The 23,701-nt window shown below is 37.2% G+C and overlaps 2 protein-coding genes across 5 annotated transcripts in view; both read left to right on the forward strand.

The window, feature by feature from the left end:
* The window catches only part of LOC139980178 (alpha-2,8-sialyltransferase 8F-like), a 21,612-nt gene extending 16,555 nt beyond the window's left edge, over window positions 1-5,057 (forward strand). For both annotated transcript variants that reach the window (XM_071991649.1, XM_071991642.1), the window contains exon 7: window positions 902-5,057. In XM_071991649.1, coding sequence (XP_071847750.1) covers window positions 902-1,164 — 263 coding nt within the window. In that variant the 3' untranslated portion in view covers window positions 1,165-5,057. The remainder of the gene's footprint in view (window positions 1-901) is intronic.
* Window positions 5,058-7,280: 2,223 nt separating this feature from the next.
* On the forward strand, window positions 7,281-23,278 carry LOC139980169 (alpha-2,8-sialyltransferase 8F-like). 3 transcript variants are annotated; one of them, XR_011797468.1, is made up of 8 exons: window positions 7,281-8,702; window positions 9,238-9,354; window positions 10,125-10,278; window positions 14,228-14,334; window positions 14,733-14,822; window positions 17,513-17,748; window positions 21,122-21,783; window positions 21,936-23,278. XR_011797468.1 is itself a non-coding variant. In XM_071991623.1 (7 exons), the coding sequence occupies exons 1-7, from the start codon at window positions 8,527-8,529 to the stop codon at window positions 21,382-21,384; spliced, it is 1,143 nt and encodes a 380-aa protein (XP_071847724.1). In that variant the 5' UTR covers window positions 7,281-8,526; the 3' UTR covers window positions 21,385-23,278. The 3 variants fall into 3 exon arrangements, 1 of the variants encoding a protein (XP_071847724.1); XR_011797471.1 differs by having other exon boundaries at window positions 22,033-23,278; XM_071991623.1 differs by having other exon boundaries at window positions 21,122-23,278.
* Window positions 23,279-23,701: the final 423 nt, after the last annotated feature.

Here is a 23,701-nt window from a genome sequence, read left to right on the forward strand (position 1 = left end):
TCACTTTAATCGATATTATTTCACCACATTCTCTTAAAATGGTCATCTGCATTGTTTACTTTATCAGTTAGAATCAAGGAAACCTTAGCTACTTTCCAAATTCAACTGCTAACGATGCTTACATTGAGAAGGCCAACTAGGAGATACATTAGTTGGTTTCACTTTGCCTTTATTTAGTGATACTAGTGATGTTTGGCTGCATCTACGGAGATTATTACACAAAAAGTGTTAAAATGGTACTTTAATTAGTTTCTTCACTTACAAATATCGCTATTAAGATTTGGTTTTGACCAAGAGATGCGGATATCCCCAGTATTTTTTTTTAGCAATGAACTCCATTCACTGGGCGTATGTATGAAGGTTTGGGGGGGGGGCGGGGTGGGGGTGCACAGAGGAGGGACACGGAGGAGGGTAAGCAACCGAACTATGGCTATGATTATTACTTTGGTAAGAACGATAAATGTTTGTCGATTATTTACTCATGTAATATATATAAATGCAGTCCATTAATATGGAGTGTTAGCGTAGAGTGTTAGCTCAGTGGTTAACGCCGGTGCCTTCCAATCATAAGGTGCCCGGTTCGAGTCACTCCAAGATTAATGCATGTCGTCCAGTTAAAGAGTTGTTGACAATTCATAATCATGGACGTTAAATATGAATGTAAGAGACTGACTTCGGTCAGCTTGCGGCTTTGATAAGCCAATGAGGGGGGCTTCTTCGCGAGTTCCTCCTTGCAGGAGGATCTAAAATACATACATACGTACACACAATATGGTGGTGGTGGCCGTTGTCATGGTGGTAGTGGTGCGTATGTCCAGGGGCGAGGAGGGGGCTATCTGTAACCAAATGTGTTCACCGCGACATTAAGCCCCTTTAATGTTCCTCTCCTTTCTCTTGGCAGGATTTTATCTCACCAGTGTCGCCCTCAGCCACTGTCGTGAAGTACATCTTTTCGGTTTCTGGCCGTTCTCGCAGACAATCGATTCCGACAGTTTACGTAAAACCGCTTATCACTATTTCGATGACCTGGTCTATGACTTTAAAGCAAATAAGCTCTCTCATAAGATGGACATGGAATTTTCGTTTTTGATACAGCTTCATTTACTCGGCATTATCAAGTTGCACGTGGATGATTGCAAACCTTCGCGCCAGAATGTAGAGTAAATACTGTACCGTCGTTAATGTACGAGTGGGATATCACGACACACGTAATTCAAAAGGAATGAGAATTCACTTCTTTTCATTAGCTGTCCTAGGATGGGTGACTATTTAAAGTTTAAAGTGAATTTCACTCTTGCAAAGGAGTGACGTCATACCAATTTATTATTAAAACTAGTGACATTTTGTTTCTCACTCTACGAAAGCTGAAATTCAACTAAAAAATAAATAAATAAAAAAAAAACATTGAATTTGACGAGGATCATACCTGCGTGACTTCACCCTTTGAAGGAGGTTGCAGGTTGGAATCCTGGCCAGATCATTACGTTGTGTCCTTGGTCAAGGTACTTTATCCCCATTGCCTCTCTTCACCCAGGTGTATAAATGGGGACCTGCGAAATAAGCTGTCAGTTGGGCGCTGTTTAGCTGCTGCCATGTGAAGGTATTGTCTCTATAACTTTGATAGGGTATCGTTGACTAGAGTAATATTGTGATACACCTTGAACATCGTTATCGGTGAATATGTCTGCCCTTTATAAATCCTCAATATTATCATTATTATTATTATTGTTATTATTTATATTATTAATGTTCTCAATTTACAGGTTTCAAACTGAGACTGAGCCATAAGAGCTAATTAAGGGCAAACTCACGTCTGAACAACTGAGGGTTTTCTGTTTCTTTCTTTTCTTTTCATTTCTACTGAGGTTTCTTTCAAATAAATTGCTTTCGAGCTGACCCACCCGTCGAAAGATCTAGTTGAGGGCGTACTTACCAAGAAGCCGTTAGAGTTCCTTTCTCTATAAAAGAACTAGACTAACAGCCGTATAGTCCCTTCTCTCATAGTGTAGTGTACTTTCCAACCACGTCGTAAACGAAGTCAATCGAGGGCGTAAATAGTTTTACTAAACAGACGTGTAGCTATACTCCTATGCGTCTCATGAGTATGAGACGCTGAGACTGTTTATTATATATGTCAATGACATCTGCCACGTATCAGAAATCGCAAACATTACGTTATTTGCCGACGACACAAATATTTTTTTCGAATCAAAAGAAAATGAAAATTTATTTCATATTAAAGTGTCTTCTGAATTGAATAAATTTAACGACTGGTTTGCCTCTAATAAGCTATCGCTTAACATTGGCAAAACGAATTATATCGTTTTTAATACATCCCGAAATTTTAGCTGGGATAAAGATATTTTTATGGGAGGTAAAATTCTCAAAGAGGTATTTTCTAATAAATTCTTAGGTGTACATATTGATCATAAACTTTCATGGGGTGATCATATTTCCATAGTATGCAAGAAAGTTGCAAAGAATATAGGAATATTATCGAAATTGAAACACTACCTGCCACAACACATATTAAAGACACTTTATCAAACTTTAGTGGTCCCACATCTTTCTTATTGCTCGATAATTTGGTCTGGCACACGTGATACTAATCTTAAGCCACTTATTATATTACAAAAGAAAGCTGTCCGCCACATATCACATGCTGCACCACGTGATCACACCAACCTTCTATTCAAGGATCTGAATGTATTGAAAATTAATGACATAATACGTGTAAATCTTGCCACCTTCACTTATAAGGCTTGGAATGGACTCCTACCTAATGCATTTCATAATTATTTAATCAGTAATTCGGATATACATCACCACAACACAAGACATGCAAATCATGCGCATTATCACAACACGAATACCTCAACAGGAATGTTAAGCCTCAGAAATCGAGCAATAAAAACCTGGAATTCTATTACTGACATTATTAAAAATAAATTATCGTGTAGGACATTTAGAAAATGTTATATTAAAGAAATAATTGCATCATATTAATTAAAATATCATATAATTGATTTATTGTCGAAACGCTTAATTTGATCTTTAATTTTTTTCTTCTCTTTTCTTTCTTCAGGGAGTCTTCTACATTGATAAGCTAGTGTATGCTTTATAGAAGACTTCCTTTCATCTTGTATATTTGCACGTGAAAAAACAAAATAAATCAAATCAAATCAAATCAAATGATACATGAAGTTTATAAAGCTTTTATATAAATACTAAAGCTACGCCTTGCAATAAAACACATAAGTCGTGTATGTTTAGTATTTCAGTTTTAAATGTTATTCTTTGGTCACTTTGACCTGCATGGGCTTTCTTACAAGTGAAAAACCGCGAAAGTCTTTCATATCGTCTGTTACGGTGCATATATATTTTCATTTCATACATTTCATGTTCTTCTGCTTGAGTTAATGGATAAAAATAGATCAAAATGATAAAGATTGACTTTCCGCTAATACCATCAAAAAAATTATGCCTTCTTGGAAGAATATTAAATTACATAACAATCTTAGAGTTATAGTGAATTAAAAAATATTGATACATGAAGCTCGTCCGTCGAGGTAACTTGGCAAAATGAATTACAACCTTCGAAATGAGTTTGAGTGTTAGCTCAGTGGTTAACGCCGGTGCCTTCCAATCATAAGGTGCCCGGTTCGAGTCACTCCAAGATTAATGCATGTCGTCCAGTTAAAGAGTTGTTGACAATTCATAATCATGGACGTTAAATATGAATGTAAGAGACTGACTTCGGTCAGCTTGCGGCTTTGATAAGCCAATGAGGGGGGCTTCTTCGCGAGTTCCTGCTTGCAGGAGGATCTAAAATACATACATACATACATACATACAATATGGTGGTGGTGGCCGTTGTCATGGTGGTAGTGGTGCGTATGTCCAGGGGCGGGGAGGGGGCTATCTGTAACCAAATGTGTTCACCGCGACATCAAGCCACTATTAATGTTCCTCTCCTTTCTCTTGGCAGGATTTTATCTCACCAGTGTCGCCCTCAGCCACTGTCGTGAAGTACATCTTTTCGGTTTCTGGCCGTTCTCGCAGACAATCGATTCCGACAGTTTACGTAAAACCGCATATCACTATTTCGATGACCTGGTCTATGACTTTAAAGCAAATAAGCTCTCTCATCAGATGGATATGGAATTTTCGTTTTTGATACAGCTTCATTTACTCGGCATTATCAAGTTGCACGTGGATGATTGCAAACCTTCGCGCCAGAATGTAGAGTAAATACTATACCGTCGTTAATGTACGAGTGGGATATCACGACACACGTAATTCAAAAGGAATGATAATTCACTTCTTTTCATGAGTTGTCCTAGGATGGGTGACTATTTAAAGTTTAGAGTGAATTTCACTCTTACAAAGGAGTGACGTCATACCAATTTATTATTAAAACTAGTGACATTTTGTTTCTCACTCTACGAAAGCTGAAATTCAACTAAAAAATTAAAAAAAAAACATTGAATTTGACGAGGATCATACCTGCGTGACTTCACCCGTTGAAGGAGGTTGCAGGTTGGAATCCTGGCCAGATCATTACGTTGTGTCCTTGGTCAAGGTACTTTATCCCCATTGCCTCTCTTCACCCAGGTGTACAAATGGGGACCTGCGAAATAAGCTGTCAGTTGAGCTAACACTCAAACTCATTTCGAAGGTTGTAATTCATTTTGCCAAGTTACCTCGACGGACGAGCTTCATGTATCAATATTTTTTAATTCACTATAACTCTAAGATTGTTATGTAATTTAATATTCTTCCAAGAAGGCATAATTTTTTTGATGGTATTAGCGGAAAGTCAATCTTTATCATTTTCATGAGTTTGAAACAATGATCATGCATGACTTACATGTTATAAACGAAATAGTAACATTGTTTTGCTTTATTCAATTTGCTCAGGCGAAATATAGTGGATTAATTTATTTTGCGATTTTCTGTCGTAAGTACCGACATGTATGGTGACGTCTTTAACAGAGTCATTTACGTTTATGTATATATAAATCAATGGATTTCTTCCTCTGGAAATGTTTGACCTAGATATGATTTCATTGTATTATTTATTTGTCCTTGTTTAAAATCGTAAGTTAAACTTTATCAGAGAATAAGATTCAAACTTATGATTATTTCTTGTTATCGGATATGTAACCACATATTGTATTTTGCATAAAACCCCAGAATCATTGGATCATTGAAGTATTTACAGTAAAAGTTATTTCAGTTTTATTGCTCAGTAAATTTGGACAATGATTCATTTTCATTGCACTGTTTTCTTCGTCATATTCAAGATGTTGGATCAGAAACGTGTGTGTTTGATCGTCAAGGCTTGGGCTTTCACCAATACACGAATTGAAGATCGCGATATGTTATATTGTGTAATATGGGTTTTCATGTCAAAGACATATCAATAACGTTTGCTTTGAGAGTATTCACGATTTCACACAAGAACCCATCATATGGGGAGTCATGGGATATCGGTCATATAAACAAGAGATCATTCTACATTCTAATCCAGGGGCGGATCCAGAGACGGTGGATGTGGGTATGTGCACCCCTCTCGCTATTCAATTTCCAAAATTAAAAGTCATTATTGGCCTTGCCTGTATACCTCCTATATAGTAGACCCAATTGAAGCCTACATTTACCTCAGACTTCACCATTTCGAATGTCCCCTACATAGGAGTCTGCTTCAAACGACCACAGGGCCACAGCCCCTTCTTCTTAAATTCCTCGATCCGCCCATGCCAGGTTTTAAAATTCTCACAAGATCTCGTTCTATATATTCACTGTACGATCAGTCTCATCATATAATACTACGCATTCTCATCAGAGTATAGGGGAAAACTATGAAAACCTTGTCTTCCCAAATAAACTTTGACAAATTTGACAATGGTGTGCCGTAAGTCCTGAAATCGTCGTATGTCGAATTAAATTGACATATGCAAGTTTATCGTGCTCTGATAGGATGAAATCGACGCCTAGTGTGCCATAAGTCCTGAAATCGACACATCAGGAATTCGTTGGTTTCTCGTACTCTCATTGGACTGACGACCAGTGTCACATGATTTTTTCTACCGCTCTGATTGGAAGAAATCGACATTAAATTGATAAATTTCAGCTTCTCGTGCTCTAATTGGACGATCATTCACATGCCATTTTCTAATGATCTGATTGGAATTCCAAGGACGTAGGCTTGAAGCTGAAAGTAAAGCTCGCAAACGCTATGATTCGGAGTGTTGTTCTCTACAATTGTGAAAGCTGGACTTTGGGAAAGACCGTGGAGGAGAAGGCAATTGAGGTTTTTGAGCTGTGACTTTGGAAAAGGAATGCTGTAAGAAGTGAGGAAGATGAAAGAATGATCACTGGAAGAGAAGAGGCAACAGCTTAGTTTTGGCAACGATTGAGGGAGAAGTATGCGCAAGAGGAAGACGAGGAAGAAGACAGAAAGGTTGGCTTGATAACATCAAAGAATGGAGAGGAGGTTTGGTAGAAGGGAGTAAGGCAGCTTTTTAGAGAAATGTCTATGTCCCTTATAATAGGGCTAGGGCAAATTGAACTGATAGGACGATCTTTTACATGTCATTTTGTAGTGCTCTGATTGGAAGAAATTTAATTCGATGTATGTCAATATCAGGCAACACGTGGCGCAACATAGGCGTCAGCTTAAGCTGAATGGAAATGGGTATATATCAATTCAGACACCCGGAACAACTCTAGAAGCAGCTGTTACTATGTAAGTTGTGACGTCATGTCTTTGGCCACGCCCATACATCAGCATAACATCTACTTTTAGTGTGTGGTAGGTGCACGAGTGTCTGAAAAGATAAGTTAAATTTGAATTAGATAACTGAGAAAGTATCTTGATTAGATAAACATATAAAATATTAGCCAATACAATTTTCGTAGTAGATACATTACCAAGGCCATGTAGAAAGGGACTTCATAAGAAGCGGTAGGCTGACCTACCTGATGTGTTCAGAGGACAAGTTCACCCCTCCCCCTTCGTATCTTGTTTTATAATTAAAAATGCATTTTTGTTAAGAAATTGAGAAACAAAAATTGAATTATGGCATTTCATTGACATACCGTGCAGAAAATACATGTGTTCCATTCCATCTAGAAGCTGTCAGTTCATTTTGTGGATTGATTCCTCAAATCAAAATCACACAATTGCTGGCATGCACTTCCTCTCGAAGATTCTGCTCCCCTCTCCCCCTCTCGCCTTTTCTTCAACCCTTCATATTGAACTTACCTCAACTTATTTCATTCGCCGCTACTGATCTTCAATAGATATCAGCACCCGATAGGTGAAATGATGACCTTCAATAAGATCAATGCATTACCTCACTTGCAAGACTCAGATGACTCATATTTGATATAGTGTTTGTATGCTAAACATATAATACTAAATATCATATGGCCTCAGTGGCGGAGCGTCCATATAGTCAGGGGCGGATGCCCCCCTGACGGACTCAAATGTACTGCTGGCGCCCTTTGCAGACTTTACCACTTTTTACTTATTCGCGATTATTGATTTTTTTTATTGGGCTCTCATCTACCTATTGACATTTGTCACATTTTGTTGGTGTATTTTTCTTACACCTATTTATTATTCGTTGATCTGCAAATTAGCAAGGCCCGGAAAGGGTCATTTCCGGCGATCTAGGGAGTATCTTTACTCAAAAATATTAAGTACGCTCCGCGCCAACCTGTGGTGGCGCTCCACTTAGATAATGCCGAAAGCGCCCCTACAGACCATTCTCGACCCCCCCCCCCGACCAATACCCCTAGCTCGGCCACTGTATGGCCTACCTTATGCCATGGATGATGTATGTACGTGTCGAATACACTCACTGCCTAGCTTTTGTCAAGGTCTGTACCTTGAAACGTGTTGAACATTTTCGCCGAACACGTAGTCAAACAAATACAGTAAATACCCAATCCTTTGCCCACACTTGCAATCATTAAACTGGTATTTGAAATAATTTTTTTTTACGACAGTTAAGTTTAGTTATGTCAGTAAACACATGTACTGCGAATGGGAACCAGTGCATCCTTACTACGTAACTTCATTATCATTGACATAACGCGTTCGCGGTTAACCTACTTGACATGTTACCAATTCGGCTGAGGGTTTGCAACTAAACTCAACCGTACATCGCGACTGTTTTCTATAGAAAAAGCTGGGATTTCTATTTATACCGTTTTGCCATCGACACTTTTATTTCCCATCTTTTATCATTCAGACTTTTTAGTCTCTTCTACCTCTTACTCTGATAATTAATGAACTTTTTACTTTGTGTTGTCTATAGAAATAGCTGAGATTGTTATTTATATCGTGTTGTCATAGACACTTTTTATTTCGCGTCTGTTGTCATCTAGACTTGTTAGTCTCTTCTCTCTCTTACTCTTATAATAAACGAACTTTGTACTTTGTATTATTTGAACGCACACAAATGCTAATAGAACTCACTATCATAGATACCATTTGGAGGTTCCGTCCTGATAATGGGATTTCATATTTTCGAGCGAGAGAGATTATGTAAAAACAAAATGGTTTCTGTGCTGGAATCGAGAAATTTGTTGCTGATCTTATTTGCGTGTTATACATTGGTGTTAATGTTAATGATAGGACACATTCACTACAGTATTCCCTATGCGTATAACAAATGGGAGACAGATACGTAAGTTGTATAGGTTTTTTATGTACATTATTTTCTTATTAAAATAGTTTACGTAAAATATAGTTTCATTAACATTATATTACTATACGATTAAATCCCTTTTGATAGTTTGTTAGATATTGTTTAATGGTACCCAAATTTAAAGAGAATGGTTATGCTTTACGTAAACGATATCAACTGTTATAAAAGCTGTTAATTTGTTAGGCCTTTACACATGAGTAGAACGTTGGCATATATTGTAGACATAAGCAGTATATTTAAAAATAAAATTCTTTGGCAGCAGAGTGTTCTTTTAACATGTATAGTATTATACGTATTCGAATTTTGAATATATATATATTCATACACAGACATATATATATATATTTATATGTTTATATATATATATATATAAATATACATAAATGAATCCAACTCTAGGAAGAGTGATCAATGTGAATACTTTCAAAAAAGAAATTCTTACTCTTTGGATTGAAGTGTGTATTTGTAACTCGTATAGTTCTTTTTAGTGTTTCTATTATAACTTACTCTGCAGCTATCGCAATGGATATCTATGGATATTTGATGAAAGCGACGGAGAGAAGATATTTCTTTACAACAAAGTTTTAGTGAGTAAACATACATTCAACCACACAAGGATAGATCATTTCAGGTAAATACATCACAGTTAATTTACTGTATAGAATAATCTGAAATCTGGTTCAGTTGAGCAAATAATTTGTTAAGTACCGTAATAATTATTGCCATTGTTTATCCCCTAAAAATGAACAATATCATCAATGTATATGCGTGAATTTGCAAATATTATGGATTAAAAAAATATGATTCGATAAATGTGTGTTTTTCAATATTTGATAATATTAATCACTGGTTTGTTCTACACATTTTGCTAACAAACAACTATTTAATTAAAAGAAAAACTACGTACCTTAAATAAACGACAGGTATGTGTTCAGAATGATGTATTGCATGTTATGAACATCAGGGAATAAATTAACTTTTTACGTTACTCTTTGTAACATTCCCAAAATAAAATTGATTAATCACGTAGACATGACTTTCATCTTAGAGATGTTCTATGCCAAGCTTTACTCTCCGGCCATTATACGACAGCATCCCCAAGATAGACCACGTAGGTTGCATAGAGTTTTCAGTGGTTAACTCTCTTAAAGTAACAGTAGCCAATGTTTTTAAATATAGGTTTTAATATAATAAATACCGTTATATATAGCTGTATATTGTGGACATTACTCTTCTGCTATACATAAAATATATTATACTAAAATTAAATTTCTTAGCTTCATTGTTTTTTTCTGTCATATAAAGTTTTCAGTTATCAAGAACATTATAACTCTACAAAATAGTATTTATGATTATTCAATGTGACTGTAAATTATTTGACATTCTGTTTACCCTCAACAGAAACGATTTTATATCTGAAGTCGGTAGGAATTTTAATACATACATGTCGTTGGATCAACAGAATAGTCCTATTGGCATGGAGCTGCCATTCAATGGAAAACATAAGGACCAAAAATTTGAGGTTACCGAAGATATTTTCAAACGTTTACCTCAAGTAAGATATGTTTGCCAGAAAATCTCTGTCATTTTATTTCTTCTATTACCGTACATAGCAATCATAGGCGTAGGAGTCTAATTTGATTGGGGGGGGGGGGGGGGGGGGGGTGGCTGTAACGACTTGCCCGAAAACTATAACCCAAATTTTTCAACATGTTAATGTGCATATCATATAGGTATTCATCGGTTATTACATTACATGCCAATAACATACAATAATTTTCCGTGAAGTTATTACCCTTCCATATTGGTTAGAATTAATGGGGAAGTCGTTCCAATAATCATGATAATAATAATATAAGTTAAACCATTGAAAAACACACAATTCTACTTTTAGTAGGTGCCCGAAAAATTCTCAGCATAGTGCCCGAATTTTCACCAAAATTTTTGGTAAGGGGGCTGCAGCCCTACCCCCCCCCCCGCCTCCTACGCCTATGACAGCAATGCTCAAATATTCAGAGTAAAAAAACCAAATTATTCACGGTTACGCAAAATGGATTCTTATTTTCAATTCATTTTGAGTTGTTACTTACTTTAAGGGTGAATTTATGCAGAATTCTAGTTTTGATATGTCATATATCTAAGACAAGGAAGGACAAAGGGAGCACTATAGTATATACCGTACTATTGCTACTATAGTCAGGTGTTCACACGTATATATGCTGAATTAGTGTGATATATAATGGTATAGCATGGACTCGACTTAATTAAGGCAAGCACATATTCTTCGATACCGTAACCTGCTACAGCGTTAACAAATCGTGTAGTCATTTTAATTGCTAAGCCGATGATATTTATATAGGCTCGTTTGTGAACAATTGACAGCAGTAAATGAAAGCAATCTGCACTTGAAGCCGTTGATTCTAACCGGTTTACAACGATACCTAACATGACCATTGATCTCAAGTCACACTTGGGTAAACTTAACCTGCCCATGGTTGCTGTCGCTAGCCGAAGTCTGAAAGCTATAGATCGTATTCGAAGCTATATCCATGCTCGGTCAGTTTAACGCTCCGACAATTTAAGAAAAATAGAAAGAATAGCGCTCATTTGTATTACAACGAATTGGCAGTTAAATCTGGTGGTGCAGGGTTACCAGGCTTACCTTTGTATCGTTGACCATATCTGCTAAACAAGGGGGTGTACGTAATAAAACTGCAATACGTGCAAAACACGAAAAACATATGGTGACTATACCATTATATGTAAAACGTGTCGGGTGCGGACTCGATATTTAAATTTCAATTAATTTCGTACTCATGCTTTTACATAGAGATTTAACTAGCATGACAATCAGTTACAATAATGTAAATCTATGAATTATTTATTGCACACGGCTCTTGCTGTTGGGAAGGTGTCATCTACATGGCGGCTCTGCACGGGAATATAATGTACAATTGAGGACTTGAATTTATATAGGACGACTTTGAGCAGTCTCTATATATCATACCAGCAAACAAAGAAAGAGAAAAGAAAGTAGAGCAACATATTATTAAGTCACATATTGCAATGTTTCTTTAGCTAGCTCGGTTATCAAATTATTTCAGTATCTGGAATGCTCCTTTAAGGCTAACTTGATAATGACGCCTAAGCGCAGGCCTTAATGTTAATTCATTGTTTACAAATTCTTATACCGTAACCAAGACATGTCCTTTTAAACTTTATATATCAAAACAATCCTTGCATGTCATCAACACTGTTTGTCTTTGCAAAAAAATTGCAATGACGATATTGTACGAGCCACAACCTTTGAGGTCAGCAGAGGTCAAACTCTGAAAAGCCTTTTACATATGATATCTAAAGATGGGAATCGTTGATACTTCTCATATACTTGGTGTGCGGATGTATCACATTGAGTACAAGACCCCTATTGTTTGTGATGGAGGTGTGTATTGCCATGTACAGTAGACTGACCTGTGTTTACCATGCCATAGTGTAATTGTAAATCAACATAGTGGTTCGGGCCATTTATATTTTAACAGCTATTTCTGCATGGTTTTACAAGCAGAAGCCTACTGCAATGAAGCCTTCGAAACCTCAATGTGTTTCGCATTCTGTTTATGTTTTCCAGTTCGGTTTTCTGCTACATCTGAGAATCTGATTTGTCAAACTAAGTATAGTCCGGCCACTTTCTTTTCTTCATGAACCTCACATGTTCAAAGAGTCGTTTCTCAGACATTGCAAGTGGTAGAGAAATTTCACCGTGGACTGATATAGAACTGTTTTATTTTTGTCTATTCAACATATTACAATTATTGTTGTGCTCAATGTAATTCTATTAACAGGGATTATTAACGGCTTTATTTCTGACAATATGTCAGGCCTCATATGATGTACTAATGTTTTTCAGGCATGCAGTGCTCTCAATTGAGTTCAAATCAAGACCAAGCAATGAAAAATTGTATTTTATCCACAATATATTTTTACGTCCTATCTACCACGCAATCAACCTCATATAGCGGGTGAACTTACCTGATGTCAGTGTTTTCGTTGTAATCAGTATGGCCTACTACATGCAGCTCAACGTATAGTAAAGTCGATGCACGTTTATTCAAACGACCGACCATACATATAGTCTCGGCCAGCTGTTTAAAGACAATAATATACAGATAACATGTGCGTTACAGCTCATACTAACACAGGAGGCTGCACGGTAAACAACTTGTAAAATGATATAGGCTATGCATATACGCTGTGAATGTCGGAAATCAAGTACAACGAGTGTCTAGACAAAGAACCAGCATAAAAATACTGCGCTTTTAATGTGATTTCATTGAGCCCCTTCAACAATGTGTAGAGATAATCCGGGAATGTCGGAAAGTAAAACGAGTGTCGAGACAAAATGCCAGCATTAAATACTGTACTTATTTATTTGAACCATTAAATGATGTCTGTATATGTTGTGAATGTCGGCAATCAAGTAAAACGAGTGACAGTAATATTACTAGAGACAAAACTTTTCGTCCCGATCGAACACCACTTGCGTTTTTTATATGACCTATACTTTTACTAGTGTATAGTTGTAAAGATGCGATCATATCACTGCCTGTACTTTGTGAATGCTCTACACATAGTTAAACCATCATACTTTGCGTTCATTGAGCACTGAAGATGCAAGCATGTTTGCAGACAATGGGTAAGGGACTATTATTAGCCAAACAAATCTCGGGAAATTTGAGAAAACATCATTGGCTGTATTTAGCATGAAAATCTCTGTTATAGATATGTTGTTAGCTCTGCACGGAAGCAACTTGCGGTTGATTGTTATAATGATTTGAAAAGAAAGCTAGAATGATGTTCGTTCACAATGTGTTACAACAACGGAACTTTAGATAGCAACGAAAGTGTAGACATCAACGCGAGTTTAGACATCAACGTGAGTTTAGACATCAACGTGAGTTTAGACATCAGCCGTAAGTTTAGAAATCAACGTGAGTTTAGACATTAAGAGGCGTTTAGTCATCAACGTGACTTTAGACATCAACGTAAGTTTAGACATCAACGAACAACAGCAACATGGTAAAGTAGCAGCAACAACTTTAGTTTAGACAGCAACAAACATAGTTGAGACAACAAATTAAGGTTGCCCTTTTCGCGTTCCATAAACTCCCTGGTGTTACACGGAATTCCTTTTGTACAACGGGTGGTATGTTGGTTTACTCCATGCATTCGAGCGAAAACAAAAGCGGAACATGAGATCACATGTTCTCTCTGATTGGCTGATATGGTGTCATGGGACCATACCCTTCAATCCGTCAGTACTGCTGTAACAACGGATCGTAGAATTTATGATAGCTATAGCAATACAATAGTTGTCGAGTTGCCAAGTTACGTGCAACCCCATGCAGTTTGAACCCGACAATTTGACAAGTCCTTGTCAACTCAGTTCAACTTGACAAAACATGACATTTACGATAGTTAAAAGTGAATCATTTTCCTTCCATTAGAACACCACATATGGAACGATACCAAGGTGCAGTGTTGTCGGGAACAGTGGATTAATTTTGAATAGTCACTGTGGAGAGTGTATCGATCAGGCTGATTTTGTTTATAGGTATGTTTTGAAGTGTAACGATTCGTTTTTTGTAAAGTGCTTTGAGATATTCTTTAATGTAAAGCTCTATGATAATAGTAATGATTATGATTACGATGATGATTATGGATATGATGATGATGATGATGATGATGATGATGATGATGATGATGATGATGATGATGATGATGATGATGATGATGATGATGATGATGATGATGATGATGATGATGATGATGATGATGATGATGATGAAGATGATGATGATGATGATGATGATGATGATGATGATGATGATGATGATGATGATGATGATGATGATGATGATGATGATGATGATGATGATGATGATGATGATGATGATGCTGATTTGTATTAATAGAAGTTGAGATATGATTACAGTACATTTCTACGAACAGGTGTAATGCTGCACCGATAGCAGGCTTTGCCGGTGACGCTGGTGCTAAGACGAATTTTACGACTTTTAATCCGAGTATATTTAGAACCAGGTGAGTTGTTTAGAAAGAATTTTTAAGAAAAGAAGAGCATTACATTAACATAGTCATTCACTCTCCTACAAATGTATAAAATTACTTTAATTTTGATGTCGAATTATATCATCTAATATGAAAAGCATCTTACATTCGACAGGGAAAATGCGTCACTTATTGATTACATAATCGATAAATAGAAAAAAAAACAAGAAGACGTTTAATATTGAAAATATATATGAATATTTTCTCCTAAAATAATGTAATAACTTACACTTAAACATTAAACATATAATCAAGGACAACGTACAATAAGGTAACTTTGAATCCAAACACCACATATTCATGTCACGTGTATAGCAAGACTAAATGCATCACTGCCAATCATTGGTGGATGCAAGCAGTTGTACTTTTAGGCCAGTTTAAAATAGCAAGGATTCAAGATTCAAATGCCTCGTCTCGTTTAATTTTGATTTCTATTCATATTTCTTGTTGGCTTCGATTCGTTTTGCGTATGTTTGATCTTCTCCTTTAATAAATATGTTGGATAATTGTAAACTGACGCTAACACTTTACAGATCACCAACGCTTATGATATCTCACACATACACAGATACACCACACAAACACACACACACACATATTGCTGTTATCAGCTGCAGGGCCGTCTTAAGAGATCACCGGGCCCTGGGCCCGGCAATGGAGCGGGGCCCCTCAATCAAGTGAGTTCGAAAAAATTTGCGTGAAAAATTGACATCCTTGACAAGCGCTCAAGCATAGACATGCCTGCATTTACCACCCCTCCCTATGTCGCGCATAAAGCATAAAACTTTAGCTGAATAACATACGTGATATATCTAAAAGCTGAAATACATTATAGAAGAGTAATCTTCCAGTTTTGCCCTCCATCCCATCCCTTCCCTAACAATACTGGATTCACCATTTGTAACACCCTTGTGTTGAGTCTTTCAACTGAAAGGGGGGTGTAGGCGGTTTTACACTATCTAACGCAACGTAGTCGCCAAGAATATGAAGTATTTTTAAGGGAGGGCGCGAGGAACATGAACTTATAGCATGCTCCTCATGGTGAAACATAATTGCACCTATTAGGTGAATTGAGTGTACTGTTAATAGTAGGAGAGACTAGCGTAGGTTCTTATGACCAACTAGACCGATTTCTGCTCTCAAACTTTATAGGAGGAGCTTCATCAGTAGTAGCCTTTGAATATTTTATATTCGGCCTGGGCGTCTCGTTTTCAAAATGCATCTATTTTCTGTGCACGAGTTTTTATGGACTCATAGTGCAGCTATAAGAGCATCTAAAAGAGCTTCGTGTGAACCTTGAGAGTCAGCTGATTCTTCGTTAGTACGAAACCTTGAGTTAACAAGTAAATCTTTGAGATTTTGGGCCCTTTTGTAGGCTAGAATCGGTTCTTTTGGAAACAGTTTGGATAATTCAGCGTGTTGCGAGATTAAGTGCCAATGTTTCAAAAGTGCTTTTTTTCAAATGCGTGGTTTTGATATGGGGTGTATAGGTGAGATTGAACACAAGTGGTGGTTCCTTTTGTTTAGGTTTGGTAGTGAGGTATTACCCACGGTTTTCAAATTTTATGCCTTTCGTGGCTGAGGCAATATCCTCTTTCTTATTGTTACGGAGTAACACTTTCTCTGTGTAAGCCTTCGGGGGACTGTATATTCCAGGGTTGCCAACTCAGATTCGAATATTTAATGTCAAACTCTCAAGTGTTTCACCAACTCTCGTCACAAGTTGTCAAGTATCGAATTCAATCAGGCATAATGGCCTATTCAATAAGTTTTCCTCTCATATTAAGACATGGGGTTACTACGATTGCGGGGCCCCTCACATCACGGGGCCCTGTGCCAGGGCCCAGTGGGCCCATGCGTTAAGACGGCCCTGATCAGCTGTAGACGCACACAAATTCATAAAACTATAATAGACTAATTTTATAGTTTGCAGGGAATTCGTATATATCTCGAAGTAAACATAGTGGCATAACCGACCTTTTTCATGTGTGAATGTATGGGTGTGTGTGTGTGTGGGGGGGGGGGGGGTTAGGCAGGCACTGAGGGTAGCAAGGAGTCGGGACAGAGGTATAATAGTTTATCTAGTCTCTTTCTTATTTCGCACTATTAGTACGGACTTTCCATGCACGGTCGTTCTTGTATACCAGTAAACTGAAATAATTGTTTGTTTTATATAGTTCATACCCCCCTCCACACATTTATATAGTTGATACCCCCCCCCCCAGCTACTTTGTGAGTGGAAAGGGAGGCAAGGATCAAGGGTGAAGAGTTCTTACTGAGGGGCCTCTTCCTCTCGCCCCATGCAGACTCCCTCACTGGTTTACGTCACTGACTAACCTGTATTTTGTTTGTATTCATTTAAGGTTATCGGTATTATCCCGAAATACACCTGCTAGAGAGTCTAATAATGGTCACCCATGCTAAAGAAAATTATCCAAACTTAGATATTATGATATAGATTACTATATTATATTATATTATGATATAGTTTATTATGATATCCAAACTAAGATATTATGATCGTTTATTTAAACGATGCTCAATGTCTTCATGATTATATGAGAACCTTCAGTACTTTGTCAATTAAATTTCTAGTATTTTTGTTAGTTTCCTTAACTTTCTATTTGTTTTCCTTCCTTTTTTTTCTTCTGTTGCTTATATAGGTATGGCAGCTTATCAACTGACGAAAATATGGCCAATTTTTTAAAGGACGCCCGCCAGTATCGCGGACAACTTTGGATGCCTTGTCTACCGTATCGTGTGCACGTTGAAAAGTGCATCCATGCGTTAGAAACCTATAACATCACAGATAACGTACTGGTACTAGGACACCCTGAACATTTCGTGCAAGTGAAAGAATTCTGGAAATCACGTGGGCTAAAGCAAAGGCCGTCTTCAGGTTTGCATATACTTCGATATAAGTTAGTTCAAAGTTCGGCATTCATGTGTTATACAAATATGTATATATGTAAAGTAAACGATATAGAGTTCAGAAAATGCTATAAAAAAAAGGTAGAAATGCACGAGGTTTTGGGTACAGACCGAATACACGTAAGATTGCCACAGTATAAGCTGGGAGATTGTAAAGGAATCGCACAATATCGCCATGTTAACAGACGACCCCGCCGTGCTTGGAAGGTTACACGATCGTTTCCGTCCATTTGTGTGAGGTGTGAAACTCTAATAATAACATGCTGTGAGTTACCATATACCGCGTTTACTATATCATATTATACTATATACATAATTATGTAACATATGCTGTGATATATTTCCTATTAAATGTGAATATTTTGAAATCAACTGGGGAAAGTTCGATCATACTTAGATTATTACGCAAAAACCAGAATCGTTGGCATTCCACCACAACCATGCAACGGCACAGACTGAGGTGGTGGGGCAGAGATCCCCACCGTCACAGAAATTTTCTGTGACGAAACGGGACGACCCAAAAATTGCCAGAAGAAAAATGAGCATAGCTATGATATATATGATACTGGACAGGCTTCTTGTTTTAATAACACGGTGTGATCTATTCTCTCAGAACTTGTGGTTTCTTTCATTAGCAACACTAAGCATGAAAATGACAATCGAGTGAAGTAAGATTCAGTGATTCACACTTTGACTTAAAAGTTCCATGCACGTGAAACTTAACTGTCGTATTGAACTTTGTTTGATTTTGTATTTGGAAAATCCCTCCCATTGGACCCCTCTCCAGAACGGACGTCAGTCGTTATTGTTTTTTTTTTTTTTTGGCAAGCCCACCGCCTCAGTTTCGAAATCGTATAGAGCGTATAGCCTATGTATTGTCATGATAAGTCAAATCAATTCAAAGCATTAATCAAACATGTATGTATGTATGCATGTATGTATGTATGTATATTAGATCCTCCTGCAAGCAGGAACTCGCGAAGAAGCCTCTTTGGCTTATCAAAGCCGCAAGCTGACCGAAGTCAGTCTCTTACATTCATATTATATCATATCGCGAGTTCCTGCTTACAGGAGGATCTAATATACATACATACATACAGCTCAGATACAGCTTTCTACTATACATTTTTTAATGATCGCACATTTATAATTCCCCACCACAACATGCATCTAACGTTCTCCTTATTAGAGTTGATAATGTGACCACTTAAAATGTGTTCTTCTAACTTGAAATCCGAAATAGTCTATTTGGATGTTCAGTAGCATACCGTACATATTATGTACTGTAGCTAAGTTTAATTCTATTTTAGCCCTTCTTTGTATTAAAATCATTTGGTATGATTATAGTTTTCATCAATCAACTCATATTTGAAACAAAGAGAAACATTACTTGCATCATGTATCAAAATGTTATTTTGCGGACCTAAAGTAAAATTCCACAAAATAGTTTATTTTCAATAAATGACGAAACCTTCTTTGAAAATGTTAGCACCCCCGGTTAGCATATATAACAGGTTATAGTAATGGATGAATAAATAGCACTTGTAGCACACTAGTTACCACTAGACATAAACTAGAGTGCTATACAACACGTAAAGCAACCTTGCCGATGAAAGTATTATTTTGAGAACTACAATGTCATGTAGAATGTTAATGTATATGTCCACTAGTGGGTCAGTCGCAATGGTGATATCTCATCTCATCTGTCTTCTTCTTGCCTATAGAGGCAAATCAGGCCTCAACAGAGCGTCTCCATTTATCTCGGTCGGCAGCTGCGTCTCTGGCCTCATTCCAGGATCGCCAACCAGCCCTCTCTCTCTCTCTTTATCTACTGTCCTGCGCCATGTTGTTTTTGGTCGCCCTCTCTTTCTCCTGCCCTCTGGTGCCCAAGTCATGCTGATGTTGCTAACGTTGTTAGGGTTTTGTCGCAATATATGCCCAATGAATTTCCATCTTCTTTTCTTAATTTCGATGCTTAGTGGTCCCATTTTTGCTCTCTTTAGCAGTTCCTTTGTGCTGACCCGTTCTTGCCATCTTATCCCTAGCACTCTCTTGAGGCATTTGTTATGGAAAATATCGCTTTTCTTTTCATCCCCCGTATTCATTTACCAGGTCTTGCATCCATATAGTAGGACCGGTAGTACCAGTGTTTTGTATAGCCTTATTTTTGTTCTTCTACAGATGCTTTTGGAGACCCAAATCTTTTGTAGACGTATTAGTGCACCCCTAGCTTTCCCAATTCTGTTGGCAATGTCTCCCATTCCTCCACCATCTTTTGTCATTGTCACACCCAAGTATACAAATCTGTCCACCTCTTGTTACTCTTCCTGACCAATAAAAATACTTTCCTGATTTCTAGTGTTATACGCATCACTTTGGTCTTCTGTTATAAATGTCAAGACCCACTCTACTTGCCTCATCAGCTAGCAAATTTGTTTTTATTTACATCTGTTGCTTGGTTGATGACATGAGGGCAATGTCATCTGCAAAATCAATGTCATCCAGTTTATTAGTGAATTTCCATCTGATTCCATTTTCACCGTTCAAAGTTGCTTTTCTCATCACCCAGTCCATCACTGTAAGGAATGGTGATACACCCTACATTAAGAATGTCACTTTACCTTTACTTAGTGATAATAGTAGTAATGTTTGGCTGCATCTACGGAGATTATTACACAAAAAGTGTTAAAATGGTACTTTAATTAGTTTCTTCACTATACAAATATCGCTATTAAGATTTGGTTTTGACCAAGAGATGCGGATATCCCCAGTATTTTTTTTTTGTTAGCAATGAACTCCATTCACTGGGCGTATGTATGAAGGTTTTTTTTTTTTGGGGGGGGGGGGTGCACGGAGGAGGGTAAGCAACCGAACTATGGCTATGATTATTACTTTGGTAAGAACGATAAATGTTTGTCGATTATTTACTCATGTAATATATATAAATGCAGTCATTTAATATGGAGTGTTAGCTCAGTGGTTAACGCCGGTTGCCTTCCAATCATAAGGTCCCCGGTTCGAGTCACTCCAAGATTAATGTATGTCGTCCAGTTAAAGAGTTTTGACAATTGACAATTCATAATCATGGACGTTAAATATGAATGTAAGAGACTGACTTCGGTCAGCTTGCGGCTTTGATAAGCCAATGAGGGAGGCTTCTTCGCGAGTTCCTGCTTGCAGGAGGATCTAAAATACATACATACATACAATATGGTGGTGGTGGCCGTTGTCATGGTGGTAGTGGTGCGTATGTCCAGGGGCGGGGAGGGGGCTATCTGTAACCGAATGTGTTCACCGCGACATCAAGCCACTATTAATGTTCCTCTCCTTTCTCTTGGCAGGATTTTATCTCACCAGTGTCGCCCTCAGCCACTGTCGTGAAGTACATCTTTTCGGATTCTGGCCGTTCTCGCAGACAATCGATTCCGACAGTTTACGTAAAACCGCTTATCACTATTTCGATGACCTGGCCTATGACTTTAAATCAAATAAGCTCTCTCATAAGATGGACATGGAATTTTCGTTTTTGATACAGCTTCATTTACACGGCATTATCAAGTTGCACGTGGGAGATTGCAAAACTCCGATTCAGATTTTAGAGTAAATACTGTACCTGTAATTCAAAAGGAATGAGAATTCACTTCTTTTCATGAGCTGTCCTAGGATGGGTGACTATATAAAGTTTAGAGTGAATTTCACTCTTTCAAAGGAGTGACGTTATACCAATTTATTATTAAAACTAGTGACATTTTGTTTCTCACTCTACGAAAGCTGATATTGATAAAAATAAAATAAAAAATAAAAAATTGAATTTGACCAGGATCATACCTGCGTGACTTCACCCTTTTGAAGGAGGTTGTAGGTTGGAATCCTGGCCAGATCATTACGTTGTGTCCTTGGTCAAGGTACTTTATCTCCATTGCCTCTCTTCACCCAGGTGTATAAATGGGGACCTGCGAAATAAGCTGTCAGTTGGGCGCTGTTTAGCTGCTGCCATGTGAAGGTATTGTCTCTTTCGTTGTAATATTGTGGTATACCTTAAACACCGTTATCGGTGAATATGTCTTCCCTTTATAAATCCTCAACATTATTATTATTGTTGTTATTATTATTATTGTTATTATTATTATTATTATTAATGTTCTCAATTTACAGGTTTCAAACTGAGACTGAGCCATAAGAGCTAATTAAGGGCAAACACACATCTGAACAACTGAGGTTTTTTTTTTCTTTTCTTTTCATTTCTACTGAGGTTTCTTTCAACTAAATTGTTTTCGAGCTGACCCACCGTCGAAAGATCTAGTTGAGGGCGTACTTACCAAGAAGCCGTTAGAGTTCCTTAAGCCCGGGTCACATCTGCGCGATTCAACACGCGATTCAACTCGCAACTAAAATCACGCGAATCAGAAAAGTTGCTTCAAAGAAGTTGCGCTGATTAGGACATTGCTCTATTGCAAATCGACGGCGCAACTTTTATTGCGCAACAAGTTGATACCCGTGTCTAACTACGCGATTCAACCTTCAATTGTATTGCGAGTTGAATCGCGTGTTGAATCGCGCAGATGTGACCCGGGCTTAACTCTATACGGGAACTAGACTAACAGCCGTATAGTCCCTTCTCTCATAGTGTAGTGTACTTTCCAAAGACGTAGTGTAAACGAAGTCAATAGAGGGCGTAAATAGTTTTACTAAACAGACGTGTAGCTATACTCCTATGCGTCTCATGATACATGAAGTTTATAAAGCTTTTATATAAATACTAAAGCTACGCCTTGCAATAAAACAAATAAGTCGTGTATGTTTAGTATATTAGTTTTAAATGTTATTCTTTGGTCACTTTTACCTGCATGGGCTTTCTTACAAGTGAAAAAACCCCGCGAAAGTCTTTCAAATCGTCTGTTAATATATGTGCATATATATTTTCACTTCATACATTTCATATTCTTCTGCTTGAGTTAATGGATAAAAATAGATCAAAATGATAAAGATTGACATTCCGCTAATAGCATCAATACAATTATGCCTTATTGGAAGAATATTAAATTACATAACAATCTTAGAGTTATAGTGATTTAAAAATTTCGATACTAGAAACTCGTTTGTCGAGGTAACTTGGCAAAATGAATTATAACATTCGTAAGGAATTTGAAACAATAATCATGACTTACATGTTATTAAAGAAATAGTAACATTGTTTTGTTTTATTCAATTAGCTCAGGCGAAATATAGTGGATGAATTTATTTTGTGATTTTCTATCGTAAGTACCGACATCTATGGTGACGTCTTTAACAGAGTCATTTACGTTTATGTATATATAAATCAATGGATTTCTTCCTCTGGAAATGTTTGACCTAGATATGATTTCATGGCATTATTTATTTTTCCTTCCTTGTTTAAAATTGTAGCAAGTAACTTTATCAGAGAATAAGATTCCATCTCTGCAAGAAAATGGGCTGAATTTCAATACTATGCGTTCTTGAAAAAAAGTCGAAACGGATTGTTACTTTTTATTTTTATATTTTATTTTTGTTTATTGTTAATGCCAGTTTTACTTTGTTTTCAAATTTTATAATTCAACTGCCTTTTTCAAGTCGAAAATTGAGAATGAATTTACCCTTTTCGGCGTTTGAAACTTTGTTTACTCGAAAATTTTCCGATTCGCATGACGTCATGTGACGTCACGTTTTGAACACATTTGTTGTCGCTGCTTACGATCCTCCGAACATACCATTCACGTACACAGTAGACAAGTACACATATCACTAGTAGTTACTAAACAAAACCCCGATCACAAGTGCGATATCAAATCAAAATTTCCTGTGAAATGGCGGATCCAGAACCAATTGCAGCAACCGAAGTTCAAAGTGATAATGGTTCTTCACCAGGCAGTGAAATTGGTCTATAATTAGAGTGCCCTTTC

Source organism: Apostichopus japonicus, chromosome 2, assembly GCF_037975245.1.
Source record: "Apostichopus japonicus isolate 1M-3 chromosome 2, ASM3797524v1, whole genome shotgun sequence".
In the NCBI taxonomy this organism is placed as follows: Eukaryota; Metazoa; Echinodermata; class Holothuroidea; order Aspidochirotida; family Stichopodidae; genus Apostichopus; species Apostichopus japonicus.

Coding starts and splice junctions, on each gene's coding strand:
- LOC139980169 (XM_071991623.1), top strand. CDS start 8,527: ATGGGATTTCATATTTTCGAGCGAGAGAGATTATGTAAAAACAAAATG. Junction 14,335..14,732: donor CAGGCTGATTTTGTTTATAG/GTATGTTTTGAA, acceptor TTCTACGAACAG/GTGTAATGCTGCACCGATAG. Junction 14,823..17,512: donor CCGAGTATATTTAGAACCAG/GTGAGTTGTTTA, acceptor TTGCTTATATAG/GTATGGCAGCTTATCAACTG.